This window comes from Trachurus trachurus (genome assembly GCF_905171665.1).
Source record: "Trachurus trachurus genome assembly, chromosome: 4".
Classification (NCBI taxonomy): domain Eukaryota; kingdom Metazoa; phylum Chordata; class Actinopteri; order Carangiformes; family Carangidae; genus Trachurus; species Trachurus trachurus.
The window spans coordinates 33,020,068-33,038,067 of record NC_139898.1 but is presented as its reverse complement, the minus strand read 5'-3'; the positions used below and the strand labels follow the sequence as shown (position 1 = coordinate 33,038,067).

Sequence of the window (18,000 nt, the reverse complement as noted above, 5' to 3'; positions counted from 1 at the left end):
TTTAATTGCAGAAAAGCGCTATCACACCACTCCACAAATTCATCGACCACCGGACCATGGGAATATTCACCATCATGAAGGAGGCTGACTATTACAGAATCATCAGCAAATTTTAACATGAATCTGTTGTCATGCCGACTGCGGCAATCATTTGTATACAGAATATAGAGGAGAGGGGAGAGGACGCAGCCTTGGGGAGACCCAGTGGATGATGACATCTCCCCTGACATGCATCCGTTCACCCTCACCCTCTGTGTTCTCACAGTCAAAAAATCAAGAATCCAGCCTGCAGTATTAAAATCTAGATTAAAGTTGTTCAAAAGTTTGTCGATTAAAATATGAGGCTGGATTGTGTTAAAAGCAGACGAGAAATCTGCGAATAGCAGCTTGACATGGTTTTTGTTACCTTCAAGGTGTTTAAAAACCCAGTTTAATAAAGTGGCGGTGGCGTCCTCAACTCCACGACCGGCCCTATAGGCAAATTGTAGGGGGTCGAGTAGGTGTTCAGTCTTATTAAGGAGATCTCTCTTTACCAATTTTTCAAGGGACTTCATAACAAGGGAAGTCAGTGCCACGGGTCTAAAGATGCTCTGGAGATGCATCTGGAGATGCTCTGTAGCAAGTTTGGTGTCAATTGAGCAAAAATTGTGGGAGGAGATACATTTTAAAAGTTTTACAGTTATTGAAAATAACAGAGTGATGGACTTCATAATTTGTAATGAGTTTAAGTGGACAAAAGTTTCAGCAGTATTGAGGCGACATTGTGGTGAAGTTTCAACACTGTAGCATCTACCGTTGGTTTGGTAGGAATTTTTTAATTTTTTTAATTTAAACGCTTATTGTGCCCCCCCTACGAGGGGGGGGCACATGTCCTTGGAGTTGAGTGAATCTGGCATGGGGTTGGATGTTTCTGTAAAGTTTGGTGAGTTTTCACCCATGGGAAGTATGACTTCCTTGGAAGAAGAAAGAAAGAAAGAAAGAAGAAGAATTCCTCGGAATACAATAGTGTCCCGGCAGCTTAGCTGCCCGGACCCTAATTAATCAATGATAAACTAATCAAATGTTGATTGAAATTAATTTATCATTTTCTGCTCATCACGCCACACACAGTAATAATAACATACGTAATGTGAAATGACTTGTATATTTTAAAAAAGAGAGAAAATATTTTACACATGAAATGTTGTAAAAAAAAAAAAAAAAAAAAGGAAAAGTGTAATAATGAGACAGCAGGAGGACAAGTGCAGTTTAACACGTTACATCTAGGGCTGCAACTAACAATTATTGTCATTATCAGTTAATCTGTTGATTATTTAAACGATTAATCCATTAGTTTATTACTATTACTATTTAAACAATTCATTTAATAATCGATTATTGTTTGATTAATTGATTAGTTGTTGCGGCTCAAGTTAAATTCACTGACTTTTCCCTTTAAACAACATGATAAATATGATCGTCCTCTTTATCTCTAACTGCTCTGCTCCACTGTCACTGACACATTCACTGGTAACAGCTTCACTGGGAGGTTAACAACAGTGTCAATGTATGGGAACATCTTCTGAGTGAAAGTGTGTGTGAATGTGTGTATGTGTGTGTTAGTATCAGGATCACAGAACGACAGTTTTCCTCTGTTAAAGTCCAGATTCACTCTGATCCTCTGGAACTTCTTCTGCTCTGTGAGATCAATGTCTGAACCTGGTGAAAATGCTTCATATTTACCTTCATAGAACAATATTCCCCATAATCCAGACCATATGTCGAATCCCTTCCTCTGCACAGACTCTGTCAACACACCCAGTCCCCAGTCTGTACTGTCTCCAACCTCGACATCCCAGCTGTGAGTCCCTGAGTTAAAACCCTCAGAGCCCAGGACAGACCAGAAAGAATCAATCCTCTCTGGATTGTCAGGAAGCTGCTGTTCATCTCCTACTCTCACACTGGTCAGATCTTCAGACAGGATGAGATATGGACCAGCAGTGTTTGGGTCCAGAACCACAGGACTGTAGGAGACCATGTCCTTCATCTTGTTCCAGATGTTGAAGGTCAGGTTGCCCAGGTGTTTGGCCTGGTCTATCAGAGCTCCTGAGTCCAGCTGTGGATCCTCCAGCAGGGGGCGCTGCTGGACTCTTTCCACTGCAGCCTTGTAGTTGAGCAGGAATGAGACGTCTTCAGCTCTCAGCTCGTCCTCTGTGGCTCTGACTGTGTGTGAAAGAGCTGCTATCTCTCTGCTCAGAGCCTCCATCTTCTCCTTCATCCTCTGACTCTTCTGCTCCTCTTCCTCCCTCAGTGCAGCCATCCTGGCCTCCTCTTCCTCTTCTAGAAACTGGTGAAGCTTCTTAAACTGCTCCTTAATCTGCCTCTCTGTGTGTCGGGCCTGGACCTTAATGTGTTCTGCTGTTTGACCAAACTCCACTTGAACTTCTTCAAAACCCTTTAACTTCTTCTTTAAGGGCTCCAGAGTTTCCTCAAGTTCCTTCTTCAGTTTCGAAGCAGCTTCATTGATGGGTCTGATTCTATGGTTGGTGTGTGTTTCTGAATCTCTGCAGACGAGACACACTGGCTGCTGATGGTCCAGACAGAAGAGTCTGAGTTTCTCAGAGTGCAGACTGCAGAGAGCCTCTGAAGATCTCTGCTCTCTCTGCTGTAAGAAGCTCTCACACAGGTTCTTCAATGCCAGACTAAAAGGTGGTAGTTCCTTTGAAGATCTTCTCTTACAAACTGGACACAGTGGATCTTGTTTCTCCTTCCACCAGCTCTTCAGACAGTCTTTACAGAAGCTGTGGCTGCAGGACAGAAGAACAGGATCTCTGAAGACCTCCGTACAGACCGGACAGCAGAGATCCTCCTCTAATCTGGAAGCCATTTAGTCTGTGAGTGGAGCTGAAAACACAGCAGACAGGAAGTAGAGTCAGTCATGGCTCCCCTCCCTCCTCTACCGACTAGACTGAAGTTTACTGTGACTCTGAGTCCAGGTTTTAGTCAAACTCACCTTCAGTGTGTGGAGTGTCAGCAGGTTGAAGCAGCAGTGTTGTAGCTGGACTCACTCACAGGAAGTTGTTGGTTTGGTCTGAAGCTGAATCTGATCGTCTCTTCTTCAGTCTGCGTTTCTGGGACTGACAAAGTCCAATAAAGTTGTTCATGGGACTTTGTCCTCACTGTTAATGACTAACCTGGTTTATCTCAGGTGAAGCCAGGTGAGGGGGCGGAGCTTTGAAAAATGACTCAGTGTTGAACAACTCAGTCCAGATTCATTGTAGAAAGATCGTAGAAAAAAATTCAGGAAAAAAGTGGTTCAATTTCTCCAAAAATGTTTACACGTTTCTAATTCTACAAATGGGTGGTAAAATTTCTAAAAAAAAAAATGTGGCAATATTTCTCAAATGTCTGTATGTATGTAGATTTTTTATTATATAATATATAAATATTATTGTTGTATACTTTAAAAGAGGAGATGGAGTTCTACATTAAAACTCTATCTACCTCTTGTAACATAAAAGCTATGAAAACGTTAAATGTGCTCCAAATTTAAACACACACACACACACACACACACACACACACACACACACACACACACACACACACACACACACACACACACACACACACACATATAACATAATGTGTGTGTTTAATAATAAATACCTTACCTTATTTTAGGTAAGGTAATGAAGGTATTTTTACCTTATATTTACATATAGACCCTTTCAGAGAGTATAAACAAAGACAGGTGTTACCAAGGATACTAATTAAGGCTCCATTCAATTTAGTGTAGCAGAGCGTTTTCTAATGAGCCACACCTGTCTTTGTTTATACTCTCTGAAAGGGTCTATACACACAGCTCTGGAAAAAATGAAGATACCACTTGTTTTATTCTATAAACTACTGACAACAATTCTTTAAAAAGTATTGTTTATTGGGAGAAAATGCCTTTAAAAAAAACAAAAAACAAATTGATCTGGAGAAGAACTTAAAATAAAGATTGATCAATGATAAACTAATCAAATGTTGATTGAAAGTAATTTATCATTTTCTGCTCATCACACCACACACAGTAATAACAACATACGTAATGTGAAATGACATGTAAAGTTTAAAAAAGAGAGAAAATATTTTACACATGAAAAGTCGTAAAAAAAAAAAAAAAAAAAAAAGGAAAAGTGTAATAATGAGACAGAAGGAGGACAAGTGCAGTTTAACAGGTTAAATTTAGGGCTGCAACTAACGATTATTGTCATTATCAGTTAATCTGTTGATTATTTAAACGATTAATCGATTAGTTATTTGGTCAACAAAATGTTAAAAAATATTGAAAAACATCAATCGGTGTTTCCCAAACCACCAGACGACGTCCTCAAATGTCTTGTTTTGTCCACAAACCAAAGAGAGACTCAGTTTATTGTCATAAAGGAACAAAGAAACCAGAAATATTCACATTGAAGAAGATGGAATCAGAGAATTTTGACTTTTTTTCTTATATAACTATTCAAACAATTAATTTAATAATCGATTATTGTTTGATTAATTGATTAGTTGTTGCGGCTCTAGTTAAATTAACTGACTTTTCCCTTTAAACAACATGATAAATATGATCGTCCTCTTTATCTCTAACTGCTCTGCTCCACTGTCACCGACACCTTCACTGGCAACAGCTTCACTGGGAGTTTATCAATAGTGTTAATGTATGGAAACATCTTCTGAGTGAAAGTGTGTGTGAAGGTGTGTATGTGTGTGTTAGTATCAGGATCAGAGAATGACAGTTTTCCTCTGTTCAAGTCCAGATTCACTCTGATCCTCTGGAGTTTCTTCTGCACTGGGAGAACAGTGTTTGGACCTGATGGTGAAACTGTTCCGTATTTACCTTCATTAAACCCTATTCCCCATAATCCAGACTCTATCTCTTCTCCCTTCCTCTGCACAGACTCTGTTAACACACCCAGGGTCCAGATGGTACTGTCTCCAACCTCGACATCCCAGCTGTGAGTCCCTGAGTTAAAACCCTCAGAGCCCAGGACAGAGCAGTATTCATCAATCCTCTCTGGATTGTCAGGAAGCTGCTGTTTGTCTCCTCCTCTCACACTGGTCAGATGTTCAGACAGGATGAGTCTGGGATAAGCAGTGTTTGGGTCCAGAACCACAGGACTGTAGGAGACCATGTCCTTCATCTTGTTCCAGATGTTGAAGGTCAGGTTGCCCAGGTGTTTGGCCTGGTCTATCAGAGCTCCTGAGTCCAGCTGTGGATCCTCCAGCAGGGGGCGCTGCTGGACTCTTTCCACTGCAGCCTTGTAGTTGAGCAGGAATGAGACGTCTTCAGCTCTCAGCTCGTCCTCTGTGGCTCTGACTGTGTGTGAAAGAGCTGCTATCTCTCTGCTCAGAGCCTCCATCTTCTCCTTCATCCTCTGACTCTTCTGCTCCTCTTCCTCCCTCAGTGCAGCCATCCTGGCCTCCTCTTCCTCTTCTAGAAACTGGTGAAGCTTCTTAAACTGCTCCTTAATCTGCCTCTCTGTGTGTCGGGCCTGGACCTTAATGTGTTCTGCTGTTTGACCAAACTCCACTTGAACTTCTTCAAAACCCTTTAACTTCTTCTTTAAGGGCTCCAGAGTTTCCTCAAGTTCCTTCTTGAGTTGTGAAGCAGCTTCATCGATGGGTTTGAATCTGTGGTTTTTGTGTGTGTCTGAATGGAGACAGACGAGACACACTGGCTGCTGATGGTCCAGACAGAAGAGCTTGAGTTTCTCAGAGTGCAGACTGCAGAGAGCCTCTGAAGATCTCTGCTCTCTCTGCTGTAAGAAGCTCTCACACAGGTTCTTCAACGCCAGACTAATAGGTGGATCAGCCTTTGAACATCTTCTCTTACAAACTGGACACAGTGGATCTTGTTTCTCCTTCCACCAGCTCTTCAGACAGTCTTTACAGAAGCTGTGGCTGCAGGACAGAGCAACAGGATCTCTGAAGACCTCCGTACAGACCGGACAGCAGAGATCCTCCTCTAATCTGGAAGCCATTTAGTCTGTGAGTGAAGCTGAAAACACAGCAGACAGGAAGTAGAGTCAGTCATGGCTCCCCTCCCTCCTCTACTGACTTGACTGAAGTTTACTGTGACTCTGAGTCCAGGTTTTAGTCAAACTCACCTTCAGTGTGTGGAGTGTCAGCAGGTTGAAGCAGCAGTGTTGTAGCTGGACTCACTCACAGGAAGTTGTTGGTTTGGTCTGAAGCTGAATCTGATCGTCTCTTCTTCAGTCTGCGTCTCTGCGACTGACAGAGTCCAATGCACTTTTTCCTGGTTTATCTCAGGTGAGTCATGTGAGGGGGCGGAGCTTTGAAAAATGACTAAATGTTGAACAGGTTAGTCCAGATTAATGTAGAGGAGCAGTTCTAGGCATGTGCCTCGTTTTAAAAAGGGTCCTTCTGTGTGTTTTTTGATGAATACATAATTTACTGTTGTTCATAGGGATGTAAAATAAAAAAAAAAAAAAGTTATCTACCATACACATTTCCTTGTCATACCATGTTGTCTGTGTGGGAGTTAAGACATATAAACTCATGTAGATTAATAACACAAGCTCTGACAGCTTTGAAACTTGACATAATTGTGGTCAGGAAGCTGCTTAAGTGTTTAAGTGCAGTACTTGTACCTGTGCAGAGTATTTGTACACAGTGTGGTGTCAGTACTTCATCTCAACACTTCCTCCTCCTCTGCTGCTAATTATAAAGAGAATGGGATGTTGTGTAGATGCAGGAGACGTTAAAGACGAAGCTGAATATTATGAATCCAAGTCAAGACAACATTTTATTATGTTGATGAAAAACAGGAACGAATCTACATTCAGCTTTTGTGATGAACTGACACGTTGATACATTTTAGATCATTTCATGTGAACAGATACAAACTTTTTACATATGTAATGAAACAAGAATCACTTTTCAACTTTTCATGTTCGGCATTTTTTCATCTGGAGAATAACCCCAGGTCTTCTTCTGGAGAAGAAGTATCAAATGTTCAGTAATTGACTGATAAGAGTGAAAATATTTTACACATGAAAAGTAGGGAAAAAAAGGATAAAAAAGAAAAGTGTAATAACGAGGCAGCAGGAGGACAGGTGAAGTTTAACAGGTTCAATTCACTGACTTTTCCCTTTAAACAACATGATAAATATGATCGTCCTCTTTATCTCTAACTGCTCTGCTCCACTGTCACTGACACATTCACTGGTAACAGCTTCAATGGGAGGTTTCTAGCAGTGTCAATGTATGGAAACATCTTCTGAGTGAAAGTGTGTGTGAAGGTGTGTATGTGTGTGTTAGTATCAGGATCAGAGAACGACAGTTTTCCTCTGTTCAAGTCCAGATTCACTCTGATCCTCTGGAACTTCTTCAGCTCTGGGAGAACAATGTCTGGAGGTGATGGTGAATATGCTTCGTATTTACCTTCATCAAACCCTATTCCCCATAATCCAGACCCTATGTTGAATGTGTTGAGATCCGCTCGTGTGGATCTCACCCAGGTCGGGAGGCAAGACACAAAGTGGAGGAGGCGAAGGTTGAATCAGATAAGTGTTTAATCGCAGTCTGCAGAGAGCGGAGATCATACAGTAACACATAGACAGTGTTACCAGGAAGAGCTGAGAACGATCTGGTCTGTGTATGTTTCTGTTCCGCCTTACCCACTGTGGGTTTGGTCCCTCCCAGCATGCAAGGCGTGTACTACTGTGATGGTCTATGTGAGCTCTGACGTGTGCTGATGTGCAGGCCTATGGTCACATGATCTATGTGTAGTGAAATTCTGTGTGTAGCTATCTTAGAGTCATGGTGACTCTCAGTTCTGCTCTTTCTGGTACATCCTGTTATGCACATGTCATTTTGTAACATAGTTATTATTATTATTGACAATCCCCCTTTTGATCTCTGAACAGAGATCACACAAATGAAAAGAAAAACATCTCAAACAACCTCAAAACCAACACCACTTATAAGGCACTCTGTGAAACTGAGCTGTAAGCAAAAAATCAACACTCATTCACTTTATTATTCCATTCAGATATATCACAGACCCCTTGGTAGAGCCACACATGCTATCTGTGTCCCAACAGAGGTTTCCATTTCCCATATTGTAACATTTTAGCAAGCAGTAAAAACCTTCAGTGACGAGAATTTTCCAACAAGTAGTCCAGGGCAGGGTTACTCCCAAGACAGATTCAAACTCTCTATGTATCTCAGTCACACAACTCTTTTAGCAATATGCGCAGTACTTTTAAAACATAATAAGGTAAAATATGACAAGAAGATAAAATGTACCCATCAAGATGTAATGCTATAGGTATTATAATGTAGTTGTTCCTGTGGTGTACAGGTGGTGGAGACTCCAAGCAAAAACCAACATTACCACAAACCAACAGATGATGAGGAAGGTGAGCGGCATGTTCTTCTGGGCGCCTCGACGATCCTGGTTGGTGGTTTGGCACACCACTTGTTGGAGAGGAACGCTATTTCACTTCCTCCCTAGGGGTATTGGTTAGACTACCTCACCCTTTTGCCACCAGGGGATTATTCTGCCCCTTGTTGATCGGTGGACTTTGCTCCTTTGTTCTGCTCACGCAGTGTTTCTCGGATTTCCCCCAGGGTTCTGGCGGGGGCTTCAGCTGCTGCACATTGGCTCCAGTGGAACCACGTGTCTCCTTTGCCGTTCAGCCGAACGGCGTGTGAGGTGCGCTCCTTTACCTGGAACGGACCTGTCCAGCGTGGCTCTGTCCACTTTCTCTTGGTCACTTTCAGCAGTACCCACTCGGAGTCGGGAGTTGTTGTTGTTTCTCCTCCAGTGTTTTCACCAACCTGCTTTGCGTATTCTGAAACAAGAGTCTGCAGAGCATGAAAGTACTGTTTTGGGGTTAGAGACTGATCATTCAAAGTTAACCCCACGAGCTTTGTTTGTGGCCCTGGAAACATTCTTCCAGTAGATAACTCGAATGGGGTGAACCTTGTACTCTGATTCACTGAGCTACGTACCGACATAAGTGCCAGTGGGAGTGCATCCAGCCAGTTCATCTTGGTCTGGGCACAGATTTTAGCTATTTTACTTTTAAGGGTCTGATTCATCCTTTCAACCTTTCCCTGTGACTGGGGATGATATACAGACCCAAATTTGTGTTTGAGTCCCAGTACCTCCTCCACCTTCTGCAGATCATGGTTTTTAAAGTGTGTGCCATTGTCAGACCTAATTCGTTCCGGAAAACCATGTCTTGGAATGTACTGATTAATGAGGAACTTTATCACCGTCTTACTGTCTTCCCTCCTTGTGGGAAGAACCTCTGGCCAACCTGTATATGCATCAACACATACCAACATATATCTACAACCTTGAACCGAGTTTACCATATCTGTGTAGTCTATGATAATTTCTCTTCCTGCTTTTGTTTCCAGAGGGTAACGTCCAGGGTGGGGTCTGACCGTTGGTCTGGCGTTGTACATCGTACATTCAGGACAAGTATTTACATGATATTTACACATTTGTTTCATAAAAGGGTGCCACCAATTTTCCAAATTTCTCACCATCTGTGCTGCTCCGACATGCCCCACCCCATGTGCTTCTTTTAGTGCTATTTCTCTGATTCCTGGCGGTAAAATGATCCTTCCATCAGGACCTCGCCACAAACCTTCTGTTTCTGTACAACCCCTACTTTTCCACATAGATTTCTCCTGTGGTGAGGCTTTTCTTTGCTCAGTTTTTATATGTTCGATTTCAGCATGTTCATTTATGTCTGTGTCAATGTCTTTCTCTGGACAGACCATCATCATACTATGTACATATCCTGCAGCTTGTTTGGCTGCTAGGTCCGCGGCGTCATTTCCGCGCTTTGTGGCTGTATTTAGCTTTTCATGCCCTCTACACTTTATTACTGCCACCTTCTGTGGCAACATCAAAGCTGCTGCGAGTTGCTTCATCTCTTCCTCATGTTTAATGGGTTTGTTGGATGCTGTGAGGTATCCTATTCTCTGCCACTGTGGTAGCTCTAGATGTACTGCGCCTACCGCATATGCTGAGTCTGTGTAGATGTTAACTACCTGTCCTGCTCCTAGTTTTAATGCTTCTATAACTGCCAATATTTCTGCTCTCTGAGCTGACTGTTGTCCTGAGACTCTTTCTGCTTTCAATGTGCGTGTGTTCTGTCCTATCTGTTCTATTACTGCATAGGCTGAGATTAATCCTTGCTTCTCATGTCTGTAGCAGCAACCATCTGTGTACAGTTCTCTAGCCTCAGTAAGAGGCTCTGCCTGTAGGTCTGGTCTGACTTTTTCTTCCTTCTGGACCTTATCTACACACTGGTGGGGCGTACCTGTTCCCATTTGATCTGCCATGTTGGTGCCTTCATGCGTGAATGTGAGGTTGGGTGCTTCTAAGATTTTTGACAGGCGTCTTTGTCTCAATGCTGTGAGTGTGAATGTGGCGGAATTGACGTACGCTACAACGCTGTGTGTTGTTAGTACATGTAGTGGGTGGTCCATCACTATGTGTGCTGTTTTTTGAATGACTTTTGCGATTCCGGCCACGTGCTGCGTGCATTTTTCCATGTTGTCAAGCATCGTACTGATGTACATTAATACTTTCCTCTCTCCCCCTTTTTTCTGGAACAACACCCCGTTAACACAGTGTGGTGTTCCAGAAACATCAAGGTAGAAAGTGCTGGAGTAGTCGGGAACCGCGAGTTCGGCGGCCGTGGATAACCTTCGTTTCAGATCAATGAAGGCTTTGTCTGCCTCTGTGGTCCATGTTAGTGGAGCTGTTAATTTACGCATGCCATGTTCACGAATGAGGTCACGAAGGGGCGTGGTGAGAGAGGTGTAGTCAGCGACGTAATTCCTGCTGAACCCCGTGAGGCCAAGGAAAGAAAGCATTTCCTTGACCAGATGAGGTTTTGGGTGGTGCAGGATGGTGTCTCTGTGTTGAGGGGAGAGGCTGGAGCCACTCTGAGATATCTGTCTGCCTAGGAAAGAGACGGCTCTTCTGGCTAACTGCAGCTTAGATTTACTAACCTTGAAGCCTTTCTGAGACAGATGTAGTAGGATCTGTTTGGTAGCTTGGAGGCACACAGCTGCCGTGGGTGCTGCTAATAGCAAATCATCAACATACTGCACTAAGGTGGTGTGTGGTGGCAGGGCACATTCTGACAGTATGTCTTTGAGTACTTGATTGAACAGACCTGGTGAGAGGGCGAAACCTTGGGGCATACGCGAGTACGTCAGCTGTCTACCGCGATAGGTAAATGAGAAGATGTCTCTGCAATCTTCAGCTAGAGGAAGACAGAAAAAGGCATTAGCCAGGTCAATGCAGGTGAACCACTGGTGCCGGGGGTCAAGATTGGTGAGAGCAACGTAGGGGTTTGGGACCGGTGTCGTGGCGGTACGTAATGCACTATTAATGGAACGCAGGTCTTGAACCATCCGATATTTGCCGGTACCTTTCTTTTCCGTAGGTAAGATGGGTGTGTTCCATTGAGAGTGTGAGTCAATCAACACCCCCTTTTTGTACAACCCCTCAATGGTGTCTGCAATACCGAGTTCGGCCTGTAGTTTATGCGGATATTGAGGAAGCCAGATTGGATCCGTGGTGTTCAAAGAAAATGTGACAGGTGGGCAGTCTACCAAACCCACATCAGTGGGACCAGTGGCCCACAGAGAGTTTGGGAGAGAGTCCAACATGGCGGCGGAATCTGGGTGATCTGTCTTTTCACGGCCGTGGTGACGGGAGATCTGAACATGTTCCATGAGTGCCTGATCTGTGCAAGAAACCTGTATTTTATATGTTTTAGCAGTAGAGGAATACATTATTTGTGGCGTCAGCTGTTTCCAATCTGTCTGTTGTTTTGCAGTTTTTACAATAGAACCTAATTCTTTAGCTTGGTGGTCAGGATGGAGAGCGAGGGAGACATGTGGTGCTGCCTCATCCTCCATCATGTACCATTGTAACTGTGCAGGTAGTAGGTTAACACTGGCTACTACACCTATGGGAGCAACATAGATGCTGTCTGTGGCTATACTCCAATCAGTACCCTCTATCTGACTGCTGAACTGTTCTTCATACCACTCTGTGTTTTGTCTATCATAAAACAATGTAACATGCGGAGGATCAGGAGGGGGTGTAGCTGGGCTATCCAGGGCTTCCACTGTAGGTAGGCCGACAGGATCCCGCCATGCTCTCGTGTTTCACTATGTAGTAAGCCCCAGTAGATGTCTGCCGACATGTCCACTACAGGAGACATGAGGTATTGTCCAGAGCGTGCTGTGTTGGTGCTGTTACAGTTCATCTGGGTACCATCAGGGAACGAGACAGTTAGACCATCAGGGGAGCATAGAATGTTAGCTCCCAGTCTGGTCAACAAATCTCGGCCCAGTAGGTTTGAAGGGACATCAGGAGAGACCACGAAGGGGTGCAGCACAGTCTGGTTCCCCAGCTGCGTGGTGAGAGGCTTGGTATATGGCAGAGTAGTAGGAACCCCAGAGAAACCCATGACTGTGATGACTTCAGATGAGAGCAAGTTCTTTTGTACAGTCTGTATAGTGGAGATAGTAGCACCTGTATCCACTAAAAATGGCAGCGTGTCGTGGTTGACCGCCACTGGCAACACTGGTTCTGCCGTTAAGTGTTGCTCAGGACTTCTCTGTGGGGTGTGTCACTCTTCGAATAGCTGGGGGAACTGCCCAGTAGCTCCCCCTGTGGTGGGTTGGGGATCTTGTCTACCCCTGCCTCCTCTGTTTTGAAAGCCTCCCCTCTGCTGACGGCCGCCCCTTTGCTGGTTGTCATTGTTTTGTGGACATTCCCTCGCCCAGTGGGACGGATCTCCACATAGGAAACAAGCAAGGCTTCTTCTCTGTGACCTCCCCCTGTAAGCTCCTCTCAGGCCCCCACCCCGTGAGCCTCCCCTTCCCCTACGCATGTTATTACCTCCCCTATGGTGCGGCTGTGACTCCCACGGGGGAGTAGGATTCATGTCAGGAAAAACAATATGATCATCCCATTCCGGTCCCTGTGCTGACTGCATCATTACTTTAACTTGCTCCTTTTTCTTTTTCTTATCATTGACGTCATCCCTAGCCTTGGCTAGTTGCAGTTTAAGTAGCTGAGCTTGGAGGTCAGAATGTTCTTCCTCCTCTTTCTGTGTTTTATCTTGAAAGATAGTGAGGTGGTGCACGAGGTGCTTCTCCCACGTGGAAGAGTCACATCCTAACATGTCAGGGTTATTTTTCATGATGTTTTGCACAGACTCAGGGAGGCCGTTCAATACAGCCTGTCGGTACCACTCAGTTTGGGAGCCCGAATTCTTAGGACAATGTCCTGTCTGGTTCGTCCACATATCTTTAGCGGCGTTCAGGAATTGACGTGGATTTTGTTTAGGATCCCAACGAATTTTGGGCATAGCTGTAGAGTTAGGCAGAGGGAATAGCGCGCGCATAGCTGTGCCTATGCTATTTATGTGGTTGGTGAGTGGGGAGTCGTCTGGGAGCCTGATGGTTTGAGCGTCCATTTCTATGTCTCGTTTGTTACTTAAGGTCATGCATCTACCGGCAACCGCGCGGAAATCACCTAAGGCCAATGTTTGTCCTGCTGTCAGGGAGTCCAATTTGCTGAGCCACAAACTGCCTCCATCTGTGACAGGGGGCAGTTTGTCGACCAGAGCCTGAAGGTCACCGAACGAGAACGACTTGTATTTTGGTTGTTGACTCCCCGGGACCGTGGTTAAAGGAAGAATGGTATGAGGAGGAGGGGGTAGGGTATAGAGCGTGCCTGAACGCGTAGCGCCGCGCTGGGCATCGGGAACATATTGCAATATTCTATCTCTGGCGGGGGACAGGGACTTCATTAATTTCTCTCTTACAGCTTGACGCTCTAACCGCTGAGCATCAAGGCATTCATTAGCCCGTTGTACGTTCTGATGGTCTTTTATCAGTAATTTTTCAAAGTAATCACGGGCCTCGAAGTCATTCACCGATTCCTCTTCTAATTTTGAGTATTCAGCTTCTAATTCAAGGAGCATGCCGAACTCGTTAGGGTCGTCATCTCTCTGGACTTCGGCTGCCATTGTGATTGTGTGTGGTGCACCAGGTGCCTTTTCCTGAGCTGGCTGTGACCTCCAAACACTCCTCTTACCGTTAGGGGATAGTTCCTCGACTGGTCTGCGGGCTGAGGGGGAGAACTGGCTAGCTAACTGCCCTGTAGCTGCTCCTGAAAGGGTCCTTAGCCTAGCTCCCTCAACCTCTCTTTCTAACAGCTCTGGAGTCGTAGCCTGTAGCTTAGCTGCGTGTTCCATCAGAATTTCATAGTGTTCTGTCTGTTCTGCCTCCAATAGCACTTTCTGCTCTCGTTCTACTCCTGCTCTGTCTACCCTATCTTGAAACGGTGGGGGCTGTGAACCGGCTGATGACGCCTGGGAGGGTGCAATCGATGCTGGGCAGACGGCGGTGGGTGCAGCCGACGCGGTGATGGACGGTGGAGACGAGTTAAAGGCGGAGGTAAAGACGGAGGGCGGAGCCGACTGTGGGTGTAATGGCGCAGCCGGTGAATGGGCGGATGTGAAAGGGTTAGTGTGTACGGCCTGGTGTGCATGCAACTCAGCAGTGGGGTATAACTGGGCCGTCCCCGTGCGTTGTTGGTCGGCGTCATCTAACTCATCTTCTAATGTGGGCCCACCTACGGGCATAATATGCATGGTACCTTTACCAATCCTATATGTGGGAAACATGCCAGGTGGGTTTAGTGCATATGGAGGTGGGCATGTGGGCGAGCATGAGAGGATGTCAGGTGCAGTTACCATTTTGGAGGGAGTTGGACTCCTGTGTTTGTGTTTCATCCCTTGCCAGCAGATAGCCAACTCAGACCAACCTCGACACTCCTCCTCCCACGCGTCCTCCTCCTTTTTCCACCCATTCCTGTGAAACCAATTTGCTGTCTTTCCCTGCTCTACAGCCTCTTTCTTTTTTTCTGTTGCTGCTTTTACTTTAGCTACTAAGAGAGTATGTAAAGGCTCTCGATGTTGCAATGTTTTCCCCATATCAGTGATTAATGTATGCATCTTTTGTTTGGCTTTTTCAACCTTCTTTTCTCTACTGCCCTGTTTTGTGAGGGCGCCTAGGGCGTCTGCAGTGGTGTCTACTTGGGCTAAGAGGGTCTGCCAGGGACCCCAACCACTGTCATTCATTTCTGTATCAAATTCTCCATCCATATTTTGTCTAGACTCTGAGCTCCACAGCTGGTACGTTTGCAGGGAATGAAGTGATAGCTGCGTTAGCCCCTTGCAAATCCTCAGGAGACAAGCTTCTAGATCACTCTATAGTGACCCGGTCTCACTCTGGGTGTTCTAATCACAAGGATTTTGCAAAGTTTACACTCATACCCCACACCGTTTATCAACTGGGTGTTTTAGCCTCCAAAGCGCACAGCTGGGCTGCAGAGTGGCTTTTACGCACTCGCTGCCCTAAACAACAGTGAACTGGTGGCGTTTGTTAACACCGCAAGGTTACCCCGCCACTGAGACCATACACTGCTGACGCTGAGCAAAATGGATATTCACACAACGAGTTTTCTCAGAGTCTTATTCTTCCCCACCCATATATTGCTCACAATAACTCCAACAACACAGACAAGTTAGAACTTTTTCATAGAAAAAAATAAATTTCAGTACTTTCACAAAGTCATATCAAACTGTGCATGCTTCAGAAGTATTTGTAAGAAATTATTTTGTTTTTCCTACGGGCCTCGCACCCTTTAATTTTAGACAGACAGACGTGCTTGGTTTGGAAGCCTGTTCTTCCTCCCCGGGCCTTTCACCCTTACCGCAATAATTTAACCAATAGATAATTTAAATATCTCCAAGATATTAAGGCCTTCAACCTACTTTTAAATGTTGATAATTCTCCAAGAATGATATCAACAAGTATAATTAGGGGACCTCACCCCCGGGAATCCAACCCAGCCGCGGTATCAACCGCTCCTGGACCCCGTCGGGTCGTCAGGTGGAGTTACGCCACTCTCAAGGTTTTATCGTCTGCTGTTTTATGTCTCTATTTTCTTTACCTTTGTCTTTAAGTTTTAAAATACTTTTCTGATTCTTTTGCTACTTTACTTACATGTACATTGGACAGGACACAGTTCTAGTGATAGTCAATATGCAGAATTCGTTATAACAGGTTTTCTGCTTACCTTTTATGTGCCGGCTTGTGTCCTTATCCTCTGTCCATGAAGAAAAGCTTTTAGGTCGAATGGCCCATCCACTGTCCTGCACCCCCTTCAGCGCGGACGAGCCCCCATTTGTTGAGATCCGCTCGTGTGGATCTCACCCAGGTCGGGAGGCAAGACACAAAGTGGAGGAGGCGAAGGTTGAATCAGATAAGTGTTTAATCGCAGTCTGCAGAGAGCGGAGATCATACAGTAACACATAGACAGTGTTACCAGGAAGAGCTGAGAACGATCTGGTCTGTGTATGTTTCTGTTCCGCCTTACCCACTGTGGGTTTGGTCCCTCCCAGCATGCAAGGCGTGTACTACTGTGATGGTCTATGTGAGCTCTGACGTGTGCTGATGTGCAGGCCTATGGTCACATGATCTATGTGTAGTGAAATTCTGTGTGTAGCTATCTTAGAGTCATGGTGACTCTCAGTTCTGCTCTTTCTGGTACATCCTGTTATGCACATGTCATTTTGTAACATAGTTATTATTATTATTGACAAATGCCTCCCTCTGCATAGACTCTGTTAACACACCCAGTCCCCACCATGTACTGTCTCCAACCTCGACATCCCAGCTGTGAGTCCCTGAGTTAAAACCCTCAGAGCCCAGGACAGAGTAATAACCACCAATCCTCTCTGGATTGTCAGGAAGCTGCTGTTTGTCTCCTTGTCTCACACTGGTCAGATCTTCAGACAGGATGAGACGTAGACCAGCAGTGTTTGGGTCCAGAACCACAGGACTGTAGGAGACCATGTCCTTCATCTTGTTCCAGATGTTGAAGGTCAGGTTGCCCAGGTGTTTGGCCTGGTCTATCAGAGCTCCTGAGTCCAGCTGTGGATCCTCCAGCAGGGGGCGCTGCTGGACTCTTTCCACTGCAGCCTTGTAGTTGAGCAGGAATGAGACGTCTTCAGCTCTCAGCTCGTCCTCTGTGGCTCTGACTGTGTGTGAAAGAGCTGCTATCTCTCTGCTCAGAGCCTCCATCTTCTCCTTCATCCTCTGACTCTTCTGCTCCTCTTCCTCCCTCAGTGCAGCCATCCTGGCCTTCTCTTCCTCTTCTAGAAACTGGTGAAGCTTCTTAAACTGCTCCTTAATCTGCCTCTCTGTGTGTCGGGCCTGGACCTTAATGTGTTCTGCTGTTTGACCAAACTTCACCTGAACTTCTTCAAAACCCTTTAACTTCTTCTTTGACTGCTCCAGAGTTTCCTCAAGTTCCTTCTTGAGTTTAGAAGCTGCTTCATCGATGGGTTTGAATCTGTGGTTTTTGTGTGTGTCTGAATGAAGACAGATGAGACACACTGGCTGCTGATGGTCCAGACAGAAGAGTTTGAGTTTCTCAGAGTGCAGACTGCAGAGAGCCTCTGAAGATCTCTGCTCTCTCTGCTGTAAGAAGCTCTCACACAGGTTCTTCAACACCAGACTAAGAGGTGGATTTGCCATTGAAGACCTTCTCTTACAAACTGGACACAGTGGATCTTGTTTCTCCTTCCACCAGCTCTTCAGACAGTCTTTACAGAAGCTGTGGCTGCAGGACAGAACAACAGGATCTCTGAAGACCTCCGTACAGACCGGACAGCAGAGATCCTCCTCTAATCTGGAAGCCATTTAGTCTGTGAGTGAAGCTGAAAACACAGCAGACAGGAAGTAGAGTCAGTCATGGCTCCCCTCCCTCCTCTACTGACTTGACTGAAGTTTACTGTGACTCTGAGTCCAGGTTTTAGTCAAACTCACCTTCAGTGTGTGGAGTGTCAGCAGGTTGAAGCAGCAGTGTTGTAGCTGGACTCA

General features: G+C 45.1%; 2 protein-coding genes across 2 annotated transcripts; both read right to left on the bottom strand.

Moving 5' to 3' along the window:
- Positions 1-1,471: 1,471 nt before the first annotated feature.
- LOC310984402 (nuclear factor 7, ovary-like) lies at positions 1,472-2,881 on the bottom strand (the record flags this gene model as incomplete). The annotated part of the gene is made up of 1 exon (XM_083969595.1): positions 1,472-2,881. Exon 1 carries the CDS (start codon positions 2,864-2,866, stop codon positions 1,472-1,474), a length of 1,395 nt encoding a protein of 464 aa, XP_083825721.1. The 5' UTR covers positions 2,867-2,881.
- Positions 2,882-4,610: 1,729 nt separating this feature from the next.
- LOC310984399 (nuclear factor 7, brain-like) lies at positions 4,611-6,008 on the bottom strand (the record flags this gene model as incomplete). The annotated part of the gene is made up of 1 exon (XM_083969591.1): positions 4,611-6,008. One exon carries the CDS (start codon positions 6,006-6,008, stop codon positions 4,611-4,613), a length of 1,398 nt encoding a protein of 465 aa, XP_083825717.1.
- Positions 6,009-18,000: the final 11,992 nt, after the last annotated feature.